The following is a 27,606-nucleotide window of genomic DNA, read 5'->3' as shown; positions in this document are numbered from 1 at the left end:
AGGTAATAACACAATCGAAGGAAAGGTTATCTGTGGTGCAATTGTAGGTCAAATTAGGACTGGATGCTGAAGAAGTTGAGGAGAAGCTATGAGTCAGTGCTTTCTCTTTCCATGTACCAGGGGTCACATAGCTGCCCTGTACCCAGGGCACCACTGAGGGCAGTTCATTACGGGAAGCATTGATGGAAGGCCCCTTCTTACCCAGAGATGGAGTAGGGTCATGCATCTTTGTTACCAGTCCAGAGGTGATACTAGGGGCTATGGTAGTCTCTGGTGTATCACACTTTGCTGAGGTAGCAGTGATAGGAGTTGCAATCACAGCTGAACAGAAAGCAATAGGAAGTTCATCCATATGGGAGCAACCCACACTGCCACAGACTGTAGGATCACAGACGCTGCATTCCATCACAGAACAATCATCAGGCTTCAGCTGGACATCCACCGGCGTTTGAGAGGCACCAGGAATCACCAGGGTTGGTATATACTCCATGGGTTCACTATCCTGGGGAATAAAGCTACTTCCCCTTTTAGCAGAGCTCTGTGCTTGTGACGTAGACTGCTCAATCGGTACAGAGGGTTTAGGAGGTTTCAGAGGACATTGGGTGATCCAGTGTCCCTTTTTGCCACAGTAAAAAGCAAGATTCCTCATCACGCCTTTGTTGTAATTCGGTTGTGGTAAGGGGTTCACGTTTCCTAGGAGATTCCTTTTTAATACTGGTAACAGGCTTGTTGGATTTCTCAGGTGATGTAGCAGGTGTAGGTGAATGGTCTTCATGAGAGTGATTGGAGTTGGAGTCCCAGATTTGCATTAATGATTTGCACAGTTCAAGCAAGCATTCTCCTATCACTTTGATGACTGAAAGTAACCCCGCTGACTCCTTGTAATGGCCTTTGTATTCTGTCAGGACTCGGGTGATCAGGTCAGGTAGGAGCCCATGCGCAGGGGATACTTGGGGTTCAGTATGTAACCCACGGTGCATGATTATGCAAACAAAGACACCACAAACAGAAATCCAGGTAATGCAGTGTATTTCATGTATATAACAGGACCAGCAAATAAGGGTAATATAGTCTAAGCAAGTAACCGGACATATGGCAAAATAAAATACAGGTAATAAGTCTTTTGGCAGGGAGCCCGCTTGGAAGGGCACGACAGACAGAGAGCCCGCTTGGAAGGGCACGACAGACAGAGAGCCCGCTTGGAAGGGTACAAAAGGCACACAGCCCGCTTGGAAGGGTACAAAAGGCACACAGCCCACTTGGAAGGACACAAAGCAGGGAGTCTACTTGGAAGGACACAAAGCAGGGAGTCCACTTGGAAGGACACAACAGCAGGGAGTCCACTTGGAAGGACACAACAGCAGGGAGTCCACTTGGAAGGACACAACAGCAGGGAGTCCACTTGGAAGGACACAACAGCAGGGAGTCCACTTGGAAGGACACAACAGCAGGGAGTCCACTTGGAAGGACACAACAGCAGGGAGTCCACTTGGAAGGACACAATAGCAGGGAGTCCACTTGGAAGGACACAATAGCAGGGAGTCCACTTGGAAGGACACAATAGCAGGGAGTCCACTTGGAAGGACACAATAGCAGGGAGTCCACTTGGAAGGACACAAAGCAGGAACAGTACAGATGCAGAGCCACAGCAGGAAGGTCCATAGACTTCAATACAAAGGCCCTGACTGAAGGGCAGGGCAGGTTCATAAAGGCAGGGTAATCCAGATAACAAGGCCCAGCTGGATGTAGACTAGGGCTCAACCCAGGTAACAAGGCACACCTGAGTTCTGAGTGCTCCAGAGGGCGGAGGGTGGCCACTAGTGGTCGCAGATGTAAACGCCACAGGTATAAAAAAGCCATGGTTCAGGCAGTGAAAAATTGGTTCCTGACAAAAACAAAAAAAGTTAAAAAAAAGTAAAACAAAAATCTAACGCTTTAACCAACGCTATTATAGCTGCAAACCTATTAGATATCTGGCGCACATACCATCCTACAGAGAGAGATTACACACACTTCTGCAAAGTACATATTCTTTTTATAGAATTAATATGGTATTAGGGAATGTGACCTCACTTAACTTGATTAAAAAAAAATCCTCACTTGGTCAGACCACAGCTTTGTTTTTTTGTGAAAATCTACAAAAACACCATTCACTACATGGCAATTAGATGAATTTCTTCTTTTTTTTAAAAAAAAAAAATATAGATTACATACAAAAATGATAGAATATTTATTTCAAGGAAATAACTCAACATCCATCTCTTCCTCCACAATTTAGGATTGTTTAGGATCCATAAAAATACTAAATCAATCCAACCCACATTAATATGTTTTAGTAAATTATCTTTAGTGGAAAATGTTGAAATACAGAAAAAGTTGAACATCAGCACTGATAACAAAACGACTGATGTTTTGTAATGATATGGTGACAGATTTTATGGGAGTTCTAAACCAAGATCATTTTTTTCCCCTAAAAATGTGTGTATAAACTAACCTATAATTGATATTTTCTTTAACTATGGATTATTGCAGCGGAATCAATGATGCATATACTTAATATTTAAATACAATAACATTCCTTGTTTTTCTTGTTCAATTACTTTACAGTTTGTCCTGAGGGATATTGCAAAAATGGAGGAAAATGTGTCATAGAACATGATGTCCCTTTATGCAAGTAAGGTTCAAAGTCATCTCTAATATGTATTATATTACTTTTAATGTATAGAAAAAGTTGCAAGTTGATGTTTCTATAAAAACACAGATTTATCTCATTTTAAATAATGGATAATTTTCACAAACATCGTATGTAATAGCCATAAAATGTTCTCTTTATCTCGTATACTGTACAGTTGGTCCTAACGCAGTTATAGAAGCTTCATGAATACTGTTGGTGAACATTAAGGGGCACTCGAGCCCTTATATACACTTGAATGCAGTCTTCCCATTAATTCCAAAGGGAGGCCTTTCCTGCCACTGATTGGCAGCTTAAGCTGCCAATCAGTGACAGGGCATACTCCCATTGATTAATTTAGAAATGCTTTTCTCCCACTGTGCTCACAGAGGGATAGGGTTACTTTAATACGTATTCTTCTCTAGTATGGCTGTCAGGGACATCAGATCGTCCTCTAGCTGCACAATTAATTTAACTTAGTAATAACAAGTAAAATCATCCTCTATAAAATATTCATTTATATTGATATATTTCCAAAGGGTATGCACTTTTTCCTGTACAAAAATGAATGATTTTTAATAATCCTTGTCTCATAATATTGTGTTCTTCTACCTCTTCAATGCAGCCATTAATCATTCTGTAATGGCCTGTCTCAGTTCTATGTGATTGCATGAGCTTGATACTTTATGTCCCAGAAGGAAGTTTTACCAGTTATGCAACTTATCATACTAACTCCCACAAGAATATATTTCACAGGTTTTCTGTAAATAGCAAACATTTGTTCATTCAAGAATCATCCATTCTTACTTGTACTGCATTCTTCTGTCAAGAATGTAATAAAGAAAACATTTTGTGACTATGTTTATAGGATTATACGGGGTTCAAAATTAGATCAATGTTTGCTGGCTGTCCTATTAAAAAATAATTAATGAAAACGCATATACTGTACATATACTGTACATATACGCACAACTTAGGTGTCTTTTATAAAAAAATACAATATACAAATTGGTTATATCGCACATATGAGATGCAACCCTAAATGTGATTGGCTTTTCTGGAATGTCATCTGTAAATTTTGTCCATATTGATCTTAACATTCTGCCATTACTATTTTGAGAAAAAGGTTGCTAAAGTAATGAAAAAAATATTTTAGTATTTTACTTAGAATGTTGAACAGTATTTATTGAGATTCATTGATGCCCACAGTAACCTACCAATTAGGATAGCTGTTTATGGTTAATAACTAATACACATGAAAGCTGATCAGAGAATACATATTTGTTGCCTACATGTGATAATGTTTTACTCAATCACAACTTTTAGAACAAAAGAACAAAATTAACTTACAATAAAGAAATACGTTTATAGTCTTAAAGAGTCAGTTTTAACCTTTTGGGCCCCCCTGACTGACAGAAATCCAGGACTCCTCTGCTCCCCGCCGCTGCTGCCGCCACCGCCGCCTGCCTCAGCGCTGCCCAGAGTGCAGTGTTGGGAGCGTGAGGCGTTTGTCTCTGTGCTCAGCAGTGAAGCGCCGGCACCCGAGACAAACGCCTCACGTTCCCAACACAGGAGTTGACGGTAAGTGACCTACAAAGGGGGGTAGGGAGGGAGTGAGTAGATCGTGAGAAGGGGGTGGTAGGGAGGGAGAGGGTAGATCGTGAGAAGGGGGTAGGGAGGGAGAGGAGAGATCGTGAGAAGGGGGTAGGGAGGGAGAGGAGAGATCGTGAGAAGGGGGTAGGGAGGGAGAGGGGAGATAGTGAGAAAGGGATAGATGGGTTGGGGGGCCCTTAACAGATTCTCGCACCGGGGCCCTGAGGTTTCTAGTTACGCCCCTGGCAACTACTATATTCCATGCACCTTGTTAACCCTTAAACATAGGCATTTTCCATGGCACCATAGACTAAGATTTTATCTCTTAGATATTATAGAACATTGTTTTAAGATAGCACTTAAGTGTCCGCACAACACAAAAGACAACGCAGATCCACCTTCAGCCTGCATACTTTCTGGAACTTCCACCACAATGTCTGTGCCCACTTGGTGCGGCTCAATATTAGGGACTAAAATAACCCTATTAATGTTTAAAATAGTCCAGGTTTCCCCATTTGAAGAATTGAGAAAAATGTGTCATCAGTGCTTTTTATGCCTGTCATATCCAGCGAGTTATTATGACAGCCTCAGCGGTTAACCAGTCTTTGCTTGTGAGACATAATTCTGTACTAAAGAGGAGAAAATAATGTTTCTAGGAAGCAGACATGTCAGTCACCATTGTGTCTGTTATAGAGAAAGATGGAAGAGACACTAGTTGTGTTCTGACAGCTCAGTTGCTGTCGAAGCATAACCGCCATTCAGTTTAACTAGCTGCCAGGTCTGAATGAGCCAGTTTTTGGTATACTGGAAGCCTTCTGTTATAACTTTGTAGACAACTGCTCTTGCACCACACACGTCAATCACACCTTTTTTTGTGGCTGCCTCACTATATAGTGCCAGCATATGACTGTGAGGCAAAAGGGGGCCCATTGCAGCTTCCCCTTGAGTCCACACAACCCTGGAATCACCTCCGTACGGACCTGCTGCTTACCTCCATGTTGCTCACACACAGTGCAAGCACCCGCTAGTGTACCACCCAGGGCAAGCAGAAATGCAGTAGGGTTCCTGGTTCCCCCGGGCCATGAAAGAGAAAGCAGAAATAAGCTGCAGAAGTGTGCAAGTGTCACAAAGAAATGTGCAGCTAAGGTAAGACGGTGCAGGAAGGTGTATGAATAAGTAAGTGTAAATGAATGAATATTTGTGAATGAGCATCTGTAAATGATTAAATGAATGAGTATGTGTGATGGATGTGTGAAACAGGCAGGCGTTTGAGGCAAAAAAAAAGATTTTCTCTTTCTTATTGCCTGCTGATTGGGTTAATCATGGGAGGGATGATTTAATGTGCAGGCATTAAGCATGTATGCATTTTCTGCCACACTCACTTTAACACATGCATTCCCCCCAGGGTCCCTGGTAGCACGAGGCCCCTACCTGCTTACTTGTTTTTCTGTGATTTATATACTGTATAGACTGCACTGCACAACAGGGACATAGTGATGGCAGAGTGAGCTTCTCGCTTTCCATTACACTTGTGCATTCCTGTCGTGCTAGGCTACACCATGACACGCATAGGAACGACCATCAGAGGGCAAGGTGTAGTGGAGTTTTGAGAATTACTTAGGACACAGGATAAGAGAAGGCACCAAATTCGTATTTTGGGCCAAAATTAAAATGGAGTGATGTCTCTTCATTCAGTATGTATGCCCATGGCCATCATGTGTATAGCACCACTGTGCATATGGCCGCTGTAGCAAGATGAAGCCCGCTCAGAAGCAGAATAAGAGTGAGAACCAGCAGAGGCAGCAGGAGGAGAAACTGCCGATATCGTGGGACACTGGATAGAGCTCTCAGCCGACGACGTGGTGGAGGACCTCCCTGTGTGTAGGGATTAGTGTATTATAGAAAGTCTAAATCCTATAAATTGTTATAATTATTTCTTGTAGAGAGGTCAGAGGGTGACAGAATTATTAATAGCTTCTTATGTAGCTGTAGGTTATAAAGTATATACAAGTTAAACAAAAATATATAATAATAAGTGTGATCAGTTCATTTATGGTGATGTTAAATTAGATTCTAGATTGAGCATGTACAAATTTTTAATCCTTTATTTTATTCCTTTTTGCTTTTTCGACTAGGTGCCCACATACATCTGAATTTTTGTTTTTGGTGAGGCTGGGGGCCAAGGATATTTTTGAGTGTCTTTTTGTAATTCGATCGCATCTATAGAACCAACGAAAACTTTCTCTATGTAAAAATCAGGCTACAAAGTTTTAAAGTACATTCCAGGAAAAAATGTTGCAAAACTTTTTTGGAATATGTTTTTTTATTCACACATATTGACACAGAGTTTCATAAAACACTACAATAAGCTCTTCATGGACATTTCAAACTGTCAGTTTTACGTTCACAATTATTGCTTTCCTTAATTTTACCTGCTATATGGCTATATATTAGCCATGGGCAATTAGACAGTGCTATAATTAAATAAACAAAGTTATGAAATTATTTAAAGTAGCCTAAAATGTATTCATTGTACAGTATATTTCTGCTTCAGTCGGTGCTACTGTGTTTCTCTACATTTGGTTTTGATGGCTATCCGAATGGGTTTTATTCCAAGGTATATTAATACTCACACTGATGAATCACCCTGTCTACTTTCAGTCTTTAGAATTCTGGTTCTTCCCCTGTTGAAACAAACATAACATAAACGCATACTAGAAATATTTTTCTAGGGTGGGTGGATTGGATTTTATTTCAGTATTATGATCAAGATCTGGATTTGTGATTAGGATTAACCCAAACCACATCTGGATGGCAGGGAGTACAATGATTTCCAGGCTTTTCAAGCTCTTCTCAAAGTAGTTAATGGGAAAAAATGATACTCTCATGGAATTCTACTAAACTGCCTCCCGGTTACTAAAATATGTTTCTGAAGTGAAAATTGTATCTGCTTACCCTTTTTTTTAATAAATAGGCAAAACAAAATTATAATGATGCTTCGATTCCATGATTAAATTAGGCAGTGTCTCATTCTTTTACAATACGACCACAAAATAAGAACACGTACTGTAACATTTAGAAGACAAAGGCAATAACTGTTTATTAAAGCACCACAAATGTGGTTTGTCTGCAGCCACCACAAAACCCATGCTCAATCTGTGGTTCCTGATTTGCATTGAAATAATCACCCTCAATATATTATCTGTCTGTTAAAGTCAGGTTTTGGCATCAATCTCTAGATAGGAGGCATTTCTTCAAACCACCAGCAAACCATGTCAGCAAACAGTTTGACTTCCTTTTTTCTGTGTGGGTGACCAGAGTAACGGAAAGTCTGTTTTTATTGAAACCTCATGCATGCTAGTCCTGAAGAATCCATTTGTATTCCAGTAAGTTTGCATGATGTGATGCACTAAAGGCTGGAACTATAGGCACAGTTGTTCAGTTGATTTCCCATACTGGAAATGTATTCAGGACTTTTTTAATTTTCTATTTTACTCCCTTTCTATTTTTTATTATATGGCAACACATTCTAGTTGATGATCGGAATTTTTTTTTTTGGGGGGTGGAACATCTTGTTTTTTTTCCTGGAGCACAAAATTATTCCTGCTTATAGAAACACGGAGATAAGGAGAAGAAGATAAGGTTACACAGTGATTATAGGTTATAGATAATTGAAATAAACCCAAGGAAAAACATTGTAAAAGAGAAATGTTCTACTTAAAAGAAAACTGAAAATTAGACAGAGCTAAAAAAATAAATATATTTTAAAATATTTGAAAGAGCTGAAAATGTTATTTTCGTTGTTTAAATCAAACGACTTATGCTATTCGTTATTGATACATACAACTTTTGCATTTCAGAGAACACTGCAATAAGCTCTTCAGGGATCTTTCAAAATATCTGTTTTATGGGCATTGTTTCCCTAATCTTATGTACTGTATGGTTACACATTGGTCAACTACTGCTATGATAATATAAACCAAGTTATTGTTTAAAGTAGCCTAAAATTTTAACATTATGCAATATATTCTTGGTTTTGGTTTAATGGCTGCTACTGTGTTCGCTACATCTTGTTTTGATGGCTACCTGAATGTGTTTTTTAAATAGTAATTATTATATTAAAATATGAAATAACAATATATATAAATATATATATATATATATATATAAAGCCTTCTCCTTACCCACTGCCCTCCCACTCTACACCCAGTAAAGACCATATAAGGCTAGCCATGCCCCCAGATGCATTTAGCCCTGCCCTATACATGACTAGCCCCACCCCTTCACAAAGCCACTTTGTGCATAATATATATTATAATATCTAAGCCGAATATGCGGCTGAGAGTGGCACGTGTTTCAGTTTGGTTGAGAGAGGTCTGTGTGAATGATGAAATGTGAATGGTGAATGATGAATGTTATCCCTGTGTGTGAATGATGAGACCTGAAGCGTGTTTTGAATGTCTGTGACGGTAGTTTTAGTGTTTGCAAGTGGCAGCAGATTTAGGATGTGAAAGAGTTTGATGGGGTTTGTAGAGGATTCCATACTAAAAACTAAGTACTGGGCAAGTGAGTTTGTCCCCATGACTAGTAAATCTAAAGGATATTTTTCAATGCCTGTTTAAGGCCATAATGTTTTGCCATTTATTCCTATGAAAACATACATATTCATCATTACCGTGTTTAAAAAATAAATAACCGAACATGACAAGATTTAATAGATTGTATCATCATTATTTGCTTCTCAGGAGACTTGGAAATATTAGACAGTTCACTAGACAGTGTAAGTACAAAAATCGTGATTGAAGTGGACTGTTTAAATTTCTTGTACATTTAATTAGCTATTTCAGATATTTTAATTAAGTGGATCTGCACCTGTTCAAATTTTATCATTTGGTTTACAGGGTTCTTTTTGTAAATCAAACTATCATTGGATACGTCAGAGATAATGCATAGTCGGCATAATGCTGTACACTGATAATGATACGATGCATGAAAGTATCACGAGTACATATTACGCATAATGCTGTATATTGATAAGTAAGTTTATACAGACAGCCATAATAGATAGTTCTATTGCAGACACAATTATGATACAGCTAATTTTTTAATTTTAATTTTTAAATATGTATACATGAGATGCTTTACTTTTTCGTGACTGCCACGTCCAAGTCTTTTTTTTTTTTAATCAGATAATTTATCTGCCATCACTTTGCTCTTCCATCTGGCCATTTGTCTTCTGTTCTAGATGCTGCAAAAAAGCCATTAATAAAGTACCTAATGAAGGTTCATTGGCAAAACTACACATTAAATTTTACTAAGTTTTACTAAAAATAAATTACATACTCATGATCGCGGCATTGGTTGTGCCCCCGCCTTTAACAGTATATGTTCTAGAAGAAGTTAGGATGTATGATTTAATGTTGTCTCCTGTGGGAAAAAGATGGATTTTTGATTCTCTCAAAATGACAAAATGATTTATAATCTCTCCAAGCTACATTTTAATACACAAGTTGCGGTTGCTGCAGGCTTACAAGAAAAACCCAAATGCAAATGAAATGTGTGTGTGTGTGTGTATATATATATATATATATATATATATACTGGATAGCCATATGTCTCTTACTTAATTTTCATGAAAGTATTTGTTTCTTTGGAGCTATGATACGGTCAGGTAGTATTTACCAAGGGGCTCATGTGAATGTATTTTCTAAACTCCAGAGGTGAATTTTATTCATACAAACTGTTTCAGTGCAAATGGCGCAGCATTGTGTAAATGATGATTTATCACCTACAGCATCTGCAATTACACCAAGTAATTAGTCTGCTTGTGCCGATAGGACAGGCATACTCTGCCAGCAAAATGTAGACAAATCTCCTTGTTTTAGTTCAGTAACCCAACCATTTGTCAACATGTACTTCCTGACGTAAGTGTAAAACTATTATTTAGTAGTGCAAAAGAGAGCTAGCATGTCTTCCAAGCAATCATACTACATGTCCTACAAAACCCATTCATCATTATAATCTTGGCAGGAAAGACCCAGCACATGGTTTGTGTTTACAGTCAGACAAGGACAGTCATCTAGGTAATGAGCCAGCTTTAATTTAATTAGCACAATTAGATAGATCAATTCACATGCATAAAGGAGCACTGAATGGCCAACATTCTCCTGGTTAGGTTATTGCTCGATACATATTTCATTAATAGATCATACAGGCCCCATGCCTATTGCCTAATTACCTCTTATTAATGAAGGAAGCAGTGAACATTACAGTGTGTTATACGCTTCCCCTAAAATGTCAAAACATAAGTATAGTAGAATCTATGATATTTTTTACAAAAGGAACGAAGAGGAAATTATCTAGTTATAGCATTTTTTCAGGTTTTTATGGTTCTTGTCAGTCTTTATTTTCTTTTCTAATCATTTTCCTGATTACTCTTTTACTCTCTTACCTGTTTACTTTTAGGTCTTTCTTGCCATTCGATGTCTCTCTCTTTTCCCCTTATTCAGTATATCTCTCCTATATACCTTTCTTCACCTTTTATCCTTTGTCCTGTGGTGGTCTGTTCTTCCTTCATCTGACTTTAGTAGCCTTTTTCTCATACCCCACCAACCATATTTCTCTCATATTCTAGTATGGACGATAAATAAATAAAATAAAGTGTCAGGACTCGGGTGATCAGGTCAGGTAAGAGCCCATGCGCAGGGGATACTTGGGGTTCAGTATGTAACCCACGGTGCATGATTATGCAAACAAAGACACCACAAACATAAATCCAGGTAATGCAGTGTATTTCATGTATATAACAGGACCAGCAAATAAGGGTAATATAGTCTAAGCAAGTAACCGGACGTATGGCAAAATAAATACCGGTAATAAGTCTTTTGGCAGGGAGCCCGTTTGGAAGGGCGCGACAGACAGAGAGCCCGCTTGGAAGTGCACGACAGACAGAGAGCCCGCTTAGAAGGGCACGACAGACAGAGAGCCCGCTTGGAAGGGCACGACAGACAGAGAGCCCGCTTGGAAGGGCACGACAGACAGAGAGCCCGCTTGGAAGGGCATGACAGACAGAGAGCCCGCTTGGAAGGGCACGAAAGGCACACAGCCCGCTTGGAAGGGTACGAAAGGCACACAGCCCGCTTGGAAGGGTACGAAAGGCACACAGCCCGCTTGGAAGGCACGAAAGGCACACAGCCCGCTTGGAAGGGTACAAAAGGCACACAGCCCGCTTGGAAGGACACAAAGCAGGGAGTCCACTTGGAAGGACACAAAGCAGGGAGTCCACTTGGAAGGACACAAAGCAGGGAGTCCACTTGGAAGGACACAAAGCAGGGAGTCCACTTGGAAGGACACAATAGCAGGGAGTCCACTTGGAAGGACACAAAGCAGGGAACCAGGAACAGTACAGGTGCAGAGCCACAGCAGGAAGGTCCATAGACTTCAATACAAAGGCCCTGACTGAAGGGCAGGGCAGGTTCATAAAGGCAGGGTAATCCAGATAACAAGGCCCAGCTGGATGTATGGACTAGGGCTCAACCCAGGTAACAAGGCACACCTGATCGCAGATGTAAATGCCACAGGTATAAAAAAGCCATGGTTCAGGCAGTGAAAAATTGGTTCCTGACATAAAGTAAGCATTTCTATACTGGAGGGATGAGAGGTCTGTGTAGTACTGGCACAAAAATGGCTGCTTCCCAGGGCGGTCTAGGGCTGTCTGGGATTAGTCATTTCATATGCACAACTTCACTAACCCCTTCACAAATCCAGTTCCCCAAAATAGGGAGAGCTTGGTAGCCTCACCTGGGAAGTTTCCAGGCATGTCCATCTGATTATCCTTCTTCTTTCTCTGTCAACACACAGTGAATGGCATGAGTTGTATCTGTCAAATTCAACCCAGCTGTAGCTAAAACCCTGAACTCCATCAACATATTGTGATAATCAACATTTTAATAGATAAAGCCTTTGGGAGTGCTGGGAAAAATTTTGTCTTTGGGTAGCACAACTCAACTCATCGCCTATAAAAAAAATTACTAGAATAACCCTAAATATTTTGATGATATTACAAAATACTATTTTAATTGTTTTAGCTTCTCCACTGAGCATTACTACATAACAATGCCATCCAAACACGTTTACTTCATTTTACTATAGTTTACTTAATTTTCTGGAAAAAGATTGTGATTGACAACTGCAAATAAATGTTTAATTATTGGCAGTGTTCAATCCTAAAGAGAAAAGTAAATCTTATTTGTGGTCACAGCTGTTATGCAAATCATATCTGTGCCAGCATAGTTTAAAGTCTGTAATTTGAATAACTATATAGTTTCTGTATTAATTGGATATTAATTAGCCTGTTGGAATTTGTATGTGGTAATTGTGGAGTGTAGAGAAAAATATACCAGATTGCCTAGAAAATATGTCAAAAGAGTACGTGTTATGTCACATATGACATAAAAGCAAAAGACACTGGAAACAATACCTTGTGTTATTTACATTATTATTAGATGTTCTTAGGTTACTCAGCTTTACATTAAATACAGCTCTGATTTGACACCGTTTACCAAAGGCATAGCCAGGTAGTTTCATACTAAATCATCCTTCATCATCCTTTATTTTTTTGTGATCCCTCAGGGAAGAAGGGACAATGGGATCTTAATGGTCAGACCAAGGAGAACATTTTAACACCTCCTGGAATCTACCTACATTGCTTTAAGAAACTGCACATAAACCTTTATTACCAGAGGTTACATAGTTACATAGTTATATAAGTATAATAATAATTAAAAGACATGCGTCCATCAAGTTCAGCCTTTCCTATATCTGTTAATTTTTTGCTGTTGATCCAAAAGAAGGCAAAAAACCCCAGTTGGCTCTTTCCAATTTTGCACTAACAAGGGACCCCAAAATGGCAGTCAGATTTCTCCTTGGATGAATTAGCTGTTTCCCCATAATTAAAGATTATTAAAGTCCTCTAAAATTTTAATAGGTACATGATAAGGACCCAGTTAGCTCACCCAGTCTATTTCAGGCAAGCTTGAAACTTTATATACATTGTGCAGCAAAATCCCTAGCAATGTATAAAATGTTACACTTACTCAAACATTGCCAGCACCATTTCTTGGTCTTTTCCAATATGGCTGTCTAGGCACTGCTCATGCATGCTCACCCAGCCGTTGTGCACACAGCATTCTATGACGTGGTACAGAGAATTGTGGATCCATGCCCATCCCCCACCTATTGGCCATGTGTGTCATTTTTATCACTATGCCCTCAAACCTGATGGCACAAAAATAATACAAAATATTTTAAATTGATTTACATCTTTGTAGGAGAAAAGATACAATGTACAAAGTAGTACATATCCAGCAACATTTAAATAAGTTTTTCCAATCAAATAAAAGTAAAATTTGGGCTGGATGGAACCAATTTAATTATTCTATTCCTTAGGGGGGAATATTCCTTATGTTTAATCCTATTATAATAATGATACGAAGCTAGGTACCCCAAGAGCTCCAAGGTCTCATATGGATAGTTATATAGGACATTGTGTTTTTTGGTTTTTTTATGTCGAAGGTAAATGATACGAACCTGTTAAATTAGTGCTTGAAGATATGTCTCTTTAAAATAACTTTATTAAGTATATTATCGGCCGTATATAGATTGTGTATCAAATGTCTTCTTGTCCTTTGTATGTTTTAGAGAGATTATGATTGTTTGTTAAGTTTTTATGTTTTATAAAAGAAGAAAAATTTAATAAAGAATAATTTGAAAAAAACAAAAAAAAAACATTTAAATACGTTTTTTTTAAAAAGACTAAAGTCTATCAAAATATTTTTTTTACATTTTTGTTTATTTTCAGATGTCCAAAAAAATGGAAAGGAAACCGCTGCCACCTAAGTTCTACTCAGTCTCCTCCTTTAATAACAGAAGATAATGTGAATGGTAAAGAGAATCCTCACTATATGGAAAATCTTCAAAAGTGTATTCCTCTGTGTAACAATGTGCTTTCGTAATGTCTTAACAGGCGTATGGGTTGGTCTAGGCGCTGGACTAGTTTGTTTCATAACTGTACTCACAGTTGCAATCATATGCATCTTCTATAAAAGGTGAGACATTTTTTTTGCCGTCAATAAACACACACAAAAAGAGAGAACAAAACCCACATTTATAATAATTTATATGTAAGAAAAATGAAAAAGAAAATTGACCTATATTGTATGGGTTTTTACTTTGGAATGTCCTTATTTATGTATAGAAGCCTTTTATTTAACAGCGGCATAAATAGATAAAGTAAAAAAATGAAGGAATTTTAACCCAGTAACTAGCTATTGTTTTCCAATATCATTCATCTTTATAAAATCAGAAAAAAATAAAGGAAAAAAAAAAGAGGAAAATGAAAGATCGTCTTTAAGTGATCTTAAAGTTTCATCATTTTATCAGATTTGAATATACATTATTCACTTACAAATAAAGTAAACATCTTCTCAAATATAGAGTATTGTGGATAGGAACAGATTTATTTTCAGGGATCAGTGCTGACACTTTGTTACTCCCCCTAAATATGACTGTAAACTAGGGTTTGCTAGCATATACTTTCCTTAACTGACCCTTATTCTTTGCAATTTGAACAGTGTTTAACTGAAAAGTGGTTCTCAGTTACACACGTTATTGTTAAATGCCTTGAATAAAACATTATATTATATGACATACTATGAAATATGTTTTGCTAAATTATGTTATTAAAACAGTGTTGTAAAAATCACTTACAAATTCCAATAATGGACTGGATTTAAAAGTGAAAAAGAATCATTTCAGTGGGGGGGGGGAGCTTAATTTGAGAATAAGGCTTGAGGGAGAATGGAAAGAGTTTTCTACAAATGGAAAATTCCCTCATTGTGTTAGAATTCTTTGTAAGTGAAAATGCTTCCCAAATGGCAAATAAAACATTGTGGAACCAGATTACTGTGTGGAAAATCCCACCCAAACAAAGCAGAGGCTGTGTATGATAAAGCCAACTGGAAATGGGAATCAGCATAGCTGCCATGGTGATATAGGGGTACAAACGGTTAAATTGTGTTGCTGGTTCCTTATTTTATCAATGATCATAACGCAGGGATAAAAACTTCAGTGTAATAGTAATATCATTTTACTATATGTGTGTGTGTTTCTAATTTTGCTTGCACAATACATACTGTATACTTGTCATTAGTTCACTAGCTGTCAATGTTTCCTTATCACGTACTTTCCTTATGTCATTAGCATATAAATACATTTATCATGGATGTTCCGGTATTTGCCTAACAAGCCAAGGCTTTACTTGCTCAGAAGAAAAAAACTAAACTAAAGATGAACCTGAATTCAGAATTTGCACCAGATACACTTTTTATACTTTGTTGTTTGGCCTTTTAACGCAAAATGAATTCACATAAATTTTACCCGCTAAGGATGCCACTTGTCATTAGTTCACTGGCTGTCAATGTTTCTTTATTACGTACTTTCCCTATGTTAATTTGCTGTAAAGGGTCATTTTTCTTATTAATGACCCACATTCATCCTTGTCAGTGTTTTTTTTTTATCTTTATCAATCTCTTGTCTCTTAGGAAAGCAATGCTTTATTTTATTGTTGTATTTATTGTAATTCCTAGAAGAAGATGTTTTAAATAACATAGAATGCTAAATTCTTAATTGTCAGTAGAATCACAGCCATAGCCCAATAGTGATAATATTTTTTTTTTCATGAATTTGACTATTTTATATGAATCTTGTGTATAAAATAAAACACAGGTTTACAGAAATTGCAGGTAAACCACTAGCCTGCAGTCTTCACTGCTTGCAATTATAATAGTCTTACATATTCTAAAAGTTATTATCCATACTGCACTTCTAGTCACTGAACAAAAATAACATTATCATTCAGATTATCAAAACATCATAGGAGTGTTTATTTCATCGGGAATGTGCCATATTTTATACACTCATACCTGGGAACTTCTCAGAGTAGGCCACCCCATAAGAATAGGTCTAGCCCCAGACAGTGGTTGGGGAGTGGGAGAGACGTGGGCAAGAAGTAAGTTCAAAGTGAATGTAGTCAAGTGCCTCTCCCCTGCCCAGAGAAAGAAGAAAATGATCTGGAGACCCAGGGAACCAGGGCTTTACCTGGAGGCTCTGGGTCAAACCTATAGAGTTCCCAGGTATGCATATGCTATGAAATTAAATTACACAATATGTTTCTCGTATTCAAAGAGAGATCTCATACTGGATGTTTTGAAACGCCAAGATGTTTTCTTATCTCTTTTTGACAACCACAAAATACCTAAGAAATGGTAGAGGCTCATACAGTGAGGTAGTTTAAAACATGCATGGGATAGGAATAAATCTATCCTGAATCAAAGATGAGACCAAGGACTAATTAAGCTTTGAGTCTTTATATCAGGGAACATGAATAAACTGTATGGACTGGCTATGGCATCAAATTCTGTTTCTATGTTAAGATACTGTATGATAAAAGTGCTGAATGAACAAGGTAGTAGATAGATAACTACACTGAAGGAACATTTTATTTGTATATACAGAAACTTTGTTTTGTTCTCTACAAGTTTTATCTTCTCGCAGAGAGATCATATGCTTATAATCCTGTCTAAAGTACTGATAGAAATCTGACTACCACACCACGGAATTTAAGACACATGCTTTTTGAAATCCGACCCTGATTTAATTAAACTTATCTTTATTAAATACCTACTATGCCTACGCAATGAAGTATCTTAAAACTAGTTATATTTCTTCTTGTATTGTAACAAATGTTTCAGTTTTGAATGGTTAACAGATTGGAAATGGGTTGTAAAAATGGAAAAAGCAGTATTGTGGTCACAAGCAGAAATTCTGCTTTTAGCTTGGTTGTGCCTCATTAGTTTGCACTTTCAAAGAGCCTCAGAAGGGATGGATTTTATACATTGTTTTATAGACTTCACCTTGGAGGCAGATTGACAGAGTACGCTAATGAAGCAAAGCCAGCATGGAAAAACATGTGAACAGAATTTTCTAACTAAAACCTCAACACATGTATTGTCTGAAAAAGTAAAGACTAATATTTTGCAGGCTTCAGAAAGGATGCAGAAAGGATGTAACTGCATGTACAGTTATTGCTATTCACATGCTTTTGTACCATTACCTATATAGAATAGACAATTTTTGCCTTACTAAGATTTAATTACTCTTATGGCTGTTTTTCCCCAACAACACCCAACTACAAAAAGAATCCACCATTGCAAACATAGTGGGATTTTTACACTACAGTTGTCCAAGTAGTTACAAGGCTTTCGAATGATACTTTGTTTTCTTTAAGATGTAATTAATCAGTTTATTCAAAGTGGAATCATCAGTTAAGGTTTGTTTTCTACACCTTGGAGGAATAACCATAGGGTCCCCGGCAATGTGGGTCAAGGTACATATTAAAACTATTAACAACTAAGGCCTGGTGAGATCTTTAATCTGCATTGCTGAAATCTGGTTTTATACTGTTGCTTCAACTACTAGAGGTATGCAAATTCTAAAGAGGTCCTATGTAATACTGTAAAAGCGGTATACTATTTAGAACAATGTACTACTAATAATTCTAAATCGCATGGTGAAGATTAATAACTACCTTTTTCAACAGGCAAAGGAATAAAGGAAGCATTCAAGAAGGGTTTTCCAATCCAGTTTATGGAGAAAGTTGCCAAACCATACCAAGAGAGGTAAATAAAATCAGCATTAATCACAAGTGCTATCATAATAGGGCAAACGTGGACAATCTGGTAATCTTCTCAGACACTATAATCCGCATGCCAAAACTATATTCACCAGTAAGCGATATACCTTCCTGGGCAGCAATCTGAATAAACAATCAAATCCAAGTACATATTTAACGAGTGTAACTCAATACACTTTTCAATTGAAAATCACAGCAGTTCTAAGCAGATGAAAGCAAACCTCTGGGCAGCCAATTAAGATCAAAGTAATTAAAATATCAAGTTCAATTAAGTTATAATAGTCTTTTAAATGTCTAGAGGTCCATGTTAATTTCATCTTACTATAACCAAAATGTATCAAGATCTGTTTTCTAAACCATTAATGATACAAAGTTTGTTAAATTATCGATTGATATGTATATTAGTGTACCTTATGTTAATTGGGGAGTCTGGATTTAATTTACATGTTGAAACATTTTCCCCTTTACATAGTTAACTAATAGTCTAAATAGATATCTGGGGTTTCCACCGGAAATCAAATTATACAGCTTGCTACAAATGTAACAATGTGAAATCAAGAGGGTTCTCACCAGTTTGTGGGTTTCATGCCAGTAGTCTTTCAATCTTCATAGTTCAAAGCTCTTTCCTTTTTAAATTACATAATATTGTCGTAAACTGGTCAGCCATCTAACTTTCACATGTTTTGTTCAATTGAACATTGTTACTTTTTCTGGCAGAATTATATTTAGGTTCTATTAGTTAACCCCATGAAAGAGCAAAGTAAGATTAAAACAAAAAAATACCCATTTTAACTACCAAGTCATTTTAACTATGAGGTTGACTTTTCCTATTAAGTTCTTCCTCCTCTATCAGCTATAGACAGGGGGGGGGGGGCAAAGAGATGTGTTTAAGGCAGTAGATAAATAATTCAGCATATTTTGACATGAATTCCACTGGACTCTTTTGAAATAAATAGTCCCTAATCTTTAAAATTTTAAGAACAAGGTATAAGCACTGTATATTAACAGATTTAGTTAAAACGGTAATATTGATAGAACCACTTTAAATGTGGCCGTAGTGGCATTAATTCAGAAATTCAGCTTTGTGTTGGGATTTAAAACGGTATGAATATTTCCATATTATAATGCTGCCAGAGCAGTGAATACTACCCATGTATTTATTCATGCATAGTGGATCTCTGCTCAGTAGAATTTATATTCTAATGTTTGATATCCAAGTCCCCCGTAGGTAAACTGAATTACTCAAGTCAATTTTAGATTCAGGGTTAGAGGTGAACAAACATGGAGAACCATTCATTAGGTCTGCCCTGTTCATAAACTAAACTAAATTAAAGTCAATGAGGACATTTTTTTTTTTGGTTCCTACAGGATGACTTTGACCTCTCTTGGTAATGTACTGTATTAGTTAAGATAAGCAAACCATGAAATCATTTTTATTGTGATTTTAACCAGTAAGCGATCTGGTTCTTGCATATACATTTTCCAATATTTTTTAAATGTCCTTATTATTAAGTCCCTATGTCATCATTTGAGCAGCTCACAACACTGTTCTTCCCTCTTCCCTTCCTCTTACCCCACGGAGAGCTACTAGCACCCGAGTTATAATATGATGCCACTGGTTAGTATGACTGACTTACTGTAGAATAAACACCATATAAAGGGGGTTGAGATGGGTAAGGGTCTAGGAGTAAAATAAAGCACCCATGTACTAAGCAGTTAATGTTCAGTGTCCACAGTGAAGGAACCAATTCTGAATATCAAATCGTATTCTTATTTTTGCTTTAATGGCTAAAATAATTATTTTATTGTAAGTTATGTAAAAGGATATCATTTTAATAAAACATTATTAAGTCTAAAGCCAGTTAATTATAGGATAGGATTTTTCACCAAAAGACAGTTCCAGCAAGCAAAATCTCATTTGAAAGGCACAACATGACCTCCTCCATAAAACGTCGTCCTGAATGTTCTTAACTCTGTCCTTAAACATGTTTGAATATAACATATAACAATAATATCTTTTATACCTTGATCACTGTTATGTGACAATCTAAAATCTTTTATCTCTTTAATTAATTTTGTTGGTTATCTGAGTTTTTTGTTGTTGTTGTAAGTTTAATATTGTCTATTTTTATGATCTGATTCTAAACAAATTCTGTACGTTTTATTCAGGAGAGACTTTTCACAAGAATTAATACAGAAACTAAATTATCATCTAGTCCTGTGTGTTCATGATAAAATCTTTTCAGTCGCTGCTTAAGAATGCCATTGCTTGAAATATTATTGTCTACATTCTATTGTAAATGTTTTTGTTTATATACGATAAAAATGTACTTAGTTAGATAAGGTAAACGACAATGGTACCAAATTAACATATTGCCAAAATAACATTAACAAAATAACATATTGCCAAAACACTCGCAGGGTCCCTTTAATTACCAAATAGAAAATATTCCCATTTTTGTCTTCTGCTCTAAACACCTTTATGAGATAGCTGATGGTAGGTGGGTAGATATAGATAGATGATATTATTATATCATCATATTATAATATCATATTGTATCATCATTATATTATTTTGTAACACAGCATTATAGAGAATCATTGACTCACAAAAGTCCCATATACTTGTTTTCCACAATCCATATCACAGTGTTTGACCTAAACAGAAAGGTGTTTGATCCAGCTCTAATCTCTCCGATGTTGGTTTGTTAGACAACTATATTTCATCCATAACCCAAACTGTAAATCAATTCCTGTATTCTATCACTTTGGGACACTTTTGGTTTGGAATTTGACAGCCACCAGCTGCAATGTTTTCATAAAAGCTAGAACTGTGTTTTGCATCCCAATCTATAATTAACTCACACAATGATTATTTATTGATCTGTTACATAGAATCTATTCATCCTTCCAGAAAAAAAGACTATTAGATCTTTACCAAGCAGTTATATCCAATCTCGAACCAGCTATTTATCTTATTATTATTGACAAGTACAATGTCCTTCTGCTTGAACCAAGTATTTTAATCTAAAATATTCCAGTCTAATGAAATTTAGATTAAGGAAGCATACCTTCCTCACCTGCCGTGACAATATTTTGTTTTTCCATATTCACTCTTATTTAAAAACAAACATATATATGATAATTTTACACAAATCACAGTTTAATTGGGTTTTCACAAAAGTAAGAACAAATATGTTATACTCTTCTTAATACCGTTTTTCAATAGTATCAAATAATGTGGTTATTCACTAAAACTGGAGTTCAGAGGATAGTTGGCCTTTCATCTCACCAACCAGGGCCAACATCTGTGACCTCCTCCTGCAAGAAACTCTTGCATGGTTCTGTGTAATGCATAATTATACCAGTGCATACAAACAAAACAAAAAACAAACAAAAAATATTTGTATACGAACAAAAAATATTTATTTATTTTCATATATTTTTGACTAAATGGAGATTTTAACAGTCTTTTTCTCTCTTTTGTTAGTTTTTGTGTAATTATACCAGTGACCTTACATAGATATGCAGATAGTGGCAACAGAAACAAACCATTTGGCTCATCTGGTCTGCTCTATTTAAGTCACATTTAAACATATTGATTCTTTAGGAAAGCTTGGTGCATATGACACGCTTTCGTGAATTTCTTTCTTAAGTAGAATAGCACAGCGACCATCTAGCTTTACTTCCAAGCTTCCTTTTTGTGCTATTCTATATCTTCCTCAGTTTTCCTGACAGATATAGCAAGTTTATTTTCTATTTATTGCCATTATGCTTGTAAAGTGGCCCATTCATTCATTTTATTATGCTAAAATTAAATTAATATAGCACCAAACCACCAGGAAAACATTACCTTGTCAGTGCTGACCTTTTGCATTTTGTTTGCTTTCAGGAGGCTGACAGTAATCTTGATTATAACGTCCAAATCAGTGTTTTTCCATGGAACGCATTTCAACGGGTATGTTTTTTAGAATAGTCTTGTATTGTCCCCACATAATGCATTTAGTGGAATTTGTAATTATTTAGAGATGAAGAAAATAATGAATTCAATACAAACAATGCAAAATATTGATGTAGTTGCTGTATCTACAGAACTGGACCCATAATGTGTATAAAAAAATCAAAATGAAACACTTTGCATTGGTCAAGTTGCCAGACCAGTTATGAAATCACTTATACATCACATTAAGATTCTGGGTATCTGAGAGTGAATTACTTCAGCAGGTTGTTCTGTAGCTATTGAATTCATTGTGTGAGTCAGATAACTGGTAACTAGGGGTGAGCGTTGCTAGGGGCATTACAAAGATAAGGACAAGGCATTTTCGATATCAGAGAGATGCATTGGAAAACCATCCCCCACCATAGTGAAAAGCAGGAGATAACAAGAGAGATGGGGTGTCTCATCATATAACGGCGTCTCTCAGTCATAGACTGTACCCGGGGATCGGCACGCTGGATGCTGAGACAATCTACGAGAATTGTTCAATCGCAGCTTCATATAAAATCTATAGACATAAACCTTTAACTAGCTGCAGGAAAGAAACTAACTAACTTCTTTTATACGTTTTCAGTGGTAAATTCACAATAAATTAAAACAGATTGTATTCACTCTAACAGAGGTCGAACCAGAAGGGTTGTAATCGCTCCTGGGGTTTCTGAATCTGTGATAGAATAGGATGTTGCCAGATAGCACCTCTGTCTTCTCTGGGTGCTCTATGTGCTGATTTGATGGGTTTTCTATTTACTTACATGATTTTATTTGCTGTACAGTACTACCAAGTCAGCATTTACCATATTTCCCCATGTATAAGACGCACCTTAATTTTGGGGGCCGAAAAAAAAAAAAATATTACATAAAGTTATTGTACTGGCTGCCTGGGCATGATATGAGTGTGATTGATGTTAGCTGCTAGCAATTGTTAGCAATCGCACTCCTATCATGCTTAGGCAGCCAGTACATGCACATCACTTTCAGCCTCCCTATGCCCCCTACCCCTAAAAAATATATATATCTACCACCACTGTATAAAATGCACCCAATTTTTAGTCCCCAGGATGTGCCACCGTGTCTTTGGTTGCCATATTACATATTATGCATATTATTATCTTTTAATGAGTTTACGGTACACCATATGGTGAATATCAGTACCCCCTGCCAACCAATATACAATGCATTTGTTAAAGTCTTTTAAAATTCTCTAATAAAAGAAAAACAAAGCAACCCATCAACTATGATTCTCGATTCGATACTTGTAACTTTGGTATTTAGAGTTTAAATTTAAGATTTCCTTCAATCAGGTACATTTTACAAGCAGAGATTGCCTGAATACAAAGAGAGAAGCTGTGAAAATGCACCTCTAGTTCCCCACTGTGCACATCGTAGCCATTAAATTGTGCTTTAAGCTTGATATATGTTACATGGTGCCACCCGCCTAAATCCACTGTTTAGGATGCACACATCTGGGGACCGCTTGACTGTGAATAGAAATTGAAATGGTTACCAGGGAATTGATTCCACAATGTAACCTCTGGCAGAAATTTTCCTACGGACTTTCTTTTTTATCGCACTCATACATGAGAAATGCCTTATAGCCAATTTGCTAAAGGAAATTGACACAATTAGAATGCACTCTAAGACTACCCACCAGAGACAATAATACACACATATTTGTTTATTTTCTTGTAAGGTTGTTTTTTTAGGAATAAGAAATATATTCCTTACTCTGTAGCTAAATAATGTTTTTGTTTACTTAAATGAAACTAAATTACAAAAATATATAGTTATATTAACTAAAAAAATACATAAATACTGGTACGTTTCACGTTGCCAATCATTTGAATCAGTATGAAATATTTTGAGTTAAATTTAGTTGTATCCTGTGAAATGAGATGGTAATACTTACTAAAACATTGTCAAGGAATATAAGTGTCATAGCAACAAGGAACTTGCAGAATACATAACACCACTCTTAAAAAAAACTATTTTATAAAATTACCAAAAAGTTATATTTTAAAGTAATCCGTTCCTGAATTAACATTAAAAGAAATATCAGGACAATATAGCCTAATTATTTTCAGTTGTATATCAAGAAATGTTATACAGGCTTTAACTTGAACCATTCTCAGATGTAGAAATCTATTATCATTTTAACAAGTGCTTCTCATTACAATCACTCGTTGTTATGATCTGCCGTAGTGTCAACCCAGATCCATTTGCCTTTTAAACTGCCTCGTCAACCACCTATTTCCTGGAGGGAGAAGCCAAATGGCAAATGATTTAGGTAAACTGGAAAAATGGTCAGAGCTGTGGCAACTGGCATTCAATGTGGATAAATGCAAAGTAATGCATCTAGAGCATAAAACCCAAGGGCAGAGTATAGAATGTTCGATATTGTCTTAACCTCAACGTGCGAGGAAAGGGATTTAGGGGTAATTATTTCTGAGGATTTAAAGCTAGGCAGACAATGCAGTAGAGCAGCAGGTAATGCTAGCAGAATGCTTGGTTGTATAGCGAGAGGTATTAGCAGTAGATAGAGGGAAGAGCTCATGCCGTTGTACAGATCACTGGTGAGACCTCACCTGGAGTATTGTGTACAGTACTGGAGACCGTATCTCCAGAAGGATAGAGGTATGTTGGAGAAAATTCAGAACAGGGCTACTAAAATGGTTCATGGATTACAGGATAAAACTTACTAGGACAGGTTAAAGTATCTTAACATATATAGCCTAGGAAAAAGACGTGACAGGGGGGATATGATAGAAACATTTAAATACTTAAAGAGAGTCAACATGATAAAGGAAGAGAGTTTATTTATAAGGAGAAATACTACCACAACAAGAGGACATAGCCATAAGCTAGAGGGGCAAAGGTTTAAAGGTAACACCAGGAAATATTACTTTACAGAAGGGGTAGTGAAAAGCCTTCCACCAGAAAGATGTTAATACAGGAAAGACATTTAAGCAAGCATGGGATAGGCATAAGGCTAAGCTAGATATAGGATAAGGCCAGGGACTAAGGAAAGTATTCAGAGGTTGGGCAGACCGGATGGGCCAAATGGTTCTTATCTGCAGTCACTTTCTATGTCTCTGTGTATCTATGCTTCTATTTGCAATGTGACCAAGATTACTGTTTTAAACGCCACATTAAAAGGAAATTGTTTGTAGTTTAAGCAGGGGGAACTGGCAAGGGAAGCAGTTGCTCTTTGGGTTGCTCTGATATAAAATGTATGGCCCACTATCAGAAGTACTTTTTTTCTCAGTGTGTTTTTTGTGGTTATCAAGGATTTAAGCCAATATTTTATCCTATATAAGGTTTTGTCGGCATTCTAAAATGAGGTGAATACTATTATTTAATGTTATTTCATTTTATTGGAATATATGCTTACAATAACAGGTAACAGATTATCCTTCATTATCATTTTTCTTAGGCAAAATATTGTGTACTATAGATTTTTCTTGCGGATATTGTATTTTTTTTTGCTTTCCGTTAAGAAATAGCTTCTCTCCAGGCTGAAAGTTCCCCGTCGTTAAGACACTACTTCCTTAATTGTCTCTGGTCCATTTGAGATGTTATTGGCTCCAAAGTTGTTGCCATGGATATCAAATTAACTGCTTACCTATTGTGAGATTATTTCTCCCCAAAGCATTTTGCTTTATAAACTTCATGAAATGTATTTGTCATTGTTATAACATTTTATTAACCCTGCTTTACTAGGAAAGTATAGTTATGAAATTAATATTTTTATTAAATAATCATTTCTCTGTGTATTGATTATTATATTCTTATAGCTTATTTATATGAACAATGGAATAATTGTTGGGGAGATACATAGTTTAATAAATGGTTTATATATTATTCTTATGCCCGGCCCGATTGTTAGTGGGCAGCTACGGGGGGAAACATCCAGCCATAAATGTTAATAAGTGTATTAACTATTTTCTCTCTAACTCTGTGGTTGGCCCTTTCCAATCTCGCTTCTATCTACATCCAAAATTATACCAATCTTATCTCCTCACTGTTAAAACAAAAGGTCATTCCTCATTAGATCTGAACAGTCTTTGGGATTGTTGACCACCTATTGCTACTGCTCTCTTTGTTCTGCTCTGAACCTCTAGCAGACCATTTTCTAATCCATTTTCTCTTCATCTGCTGCCCCACTGCGCCAATCCCTCAATTGACTCTTCATGCCCTCTCAAATAAATTTTGCAAACTTGACCCCTACATACAGAGCTCTTAACTTATATTAATTATCTCCAAGTACTCAACTAACCAGCATATTTGCTCTGCCGAAGACTTGAATCTCTCTTCAACCATAATTGCCTTTTTCTACTTATAGGATTCTACCTGTGGTGTACCTATATTCCTTCATTTCCTACATTGTTCTGCAAGGCTCATCCCTACTTATTCTAACTTTAAATGCTCACTGAAAAAACACCTGTTAAAAAAACCATACAGCCCATCCTCCTTGTACCCACAACCTGCATTGTAAAAATAAATCATCTGTCCTACATACCTTTGAGACCTTTGACTCCACCAACTTCTCCACATGACAGTCAAATTATCCACGCCTGTGCAGTCCATAACCTTTTGTCTTATTCGTCCTCAGCCTCCTAATATATTTTAAGCTCTCAAGAACAGGATCCCCTTCTGTATCAGTATGTACAGTATTAGCGTCTGTGAATGTTTTGTATTTTTTTGTATATTGTCAATTTTAATGTTTTTCTTAATTTTCAGCATGTAATGCAAATAAAATGTAATGTACAGAATGATATAAACTAATACTCCTACTCATTTCTATTTTGCAGCACCTCAAGAAAAAGCAAAAGCCTTGTGTATTTTCCAATCCACTATATGGCAAGAAAGAAGAGAGCATTTAGTTTAGATGTCAAATCATTTTGTGTAAAACCAGCAAAATAAAAATTACAATATAATTTATATAGTATAATATTGTAATGTGTGTGTATATATATATATATATATAATTGTCACTGTAAACCCTACCTGCTGTTATGGACAATGAGTTTCTCATTTATATAAAATAGATCTATTCATGCATAAAACTAGCATAAGCCAAAGTCTTGTTGAAAGTTATCCTAAATTATACATTAGGCAATGCCACTGGGTATTACCGTATTTGCTCGATTATAAGACGAGGTTTTTTTCAGAGCAAATGCTCTGAAAAATACCCCTCGTCTTCTAATCGGGGTCGTCTTCTAATCAGACCTCAAATAGAGTCTGATTAGGAGACTAAGATCCAGATCCCCCGCACCGCTGCAGGGGACCTGGATCCTCCTGTCTCACCCCCCCCCCCATCATACACACACTTACCGGTGCTTCCTGCTGTATTGCCGGGGCAGCGGGTTGACGTCTACGCGATCCACGTAGACAACGTCCGCTGCAGCCGGAAGGAGGTGTGGCTAGCAGCGGGGGTTGTCTGCGTCCGTCGCGCAAACCTTCCCCGACTGTCAGAGATCAGAGTTCCCCGCACCGGTGCGGGGAACTCTGATCTCTGACAGCCGGGGAAAGTATACGCGACGGACGGATACAAACCCCCGCTGCCAACTCCACCTCCTTCCGGCTGCAGCAGAAGGC

At 36.9% G+C, this 27,606-nt stretch overlaps 1 protein-coding gene across 1 annotated transcript in view; it reads left to right on the top strand.

Annotated features, from left to right (window-relative positions):
• Window positions 1-27,606, top strand: part of LOC149287228 (MAM and LDL-receptor class A domain-containing protein 1-like) — a 177,922-nt gene that overhangs the window by 81,904 nt on the left and 68,412 nt on the right. The window contains exons 30-33 of the mRNA XM_089493201.1: window positions 2,608-2,674; window positions 14,124-14,206; window positions 14,289-14,370; window positions 16,049-16,065. Of these exons, the coding sequence (XP_089349327.1) occupies window positions 2,608-2,674; window positions 14,124-14,206; window positions 14,289-14,370; window positions 16,049-16,065 (249 nt within the window). The remainder of the gene's footprint in view (window positions 1-2,607; window positions 2,675-14,123; window positions 14,207-14,288; window positions 14,371-16,048; window positions 16,066-27,606) is intronic.

This window comes from Sceloporus occidentalis, unplaced genomic scaffold (genome assembly GCF_023333645.1).
Source record: "Sceloporus occidentalis isolate IW3139 unplaced genomic scaffold, rSceOcc1.0.p SCAF_63, whole genome shotgun sequence".
Classification (NCBI taxonomy): Eukaryota; Metazoa; Chordata; class Lepidosauria; order Squamata; family Phrynosomatidae; genus Sceloporus; species Sceloporus occidentalis.
The sequence above is the reverse complement of the archived record's forward strand: the minus strand, read 5'-3'. Positions and strand labels throughout refer to the sequence as shown.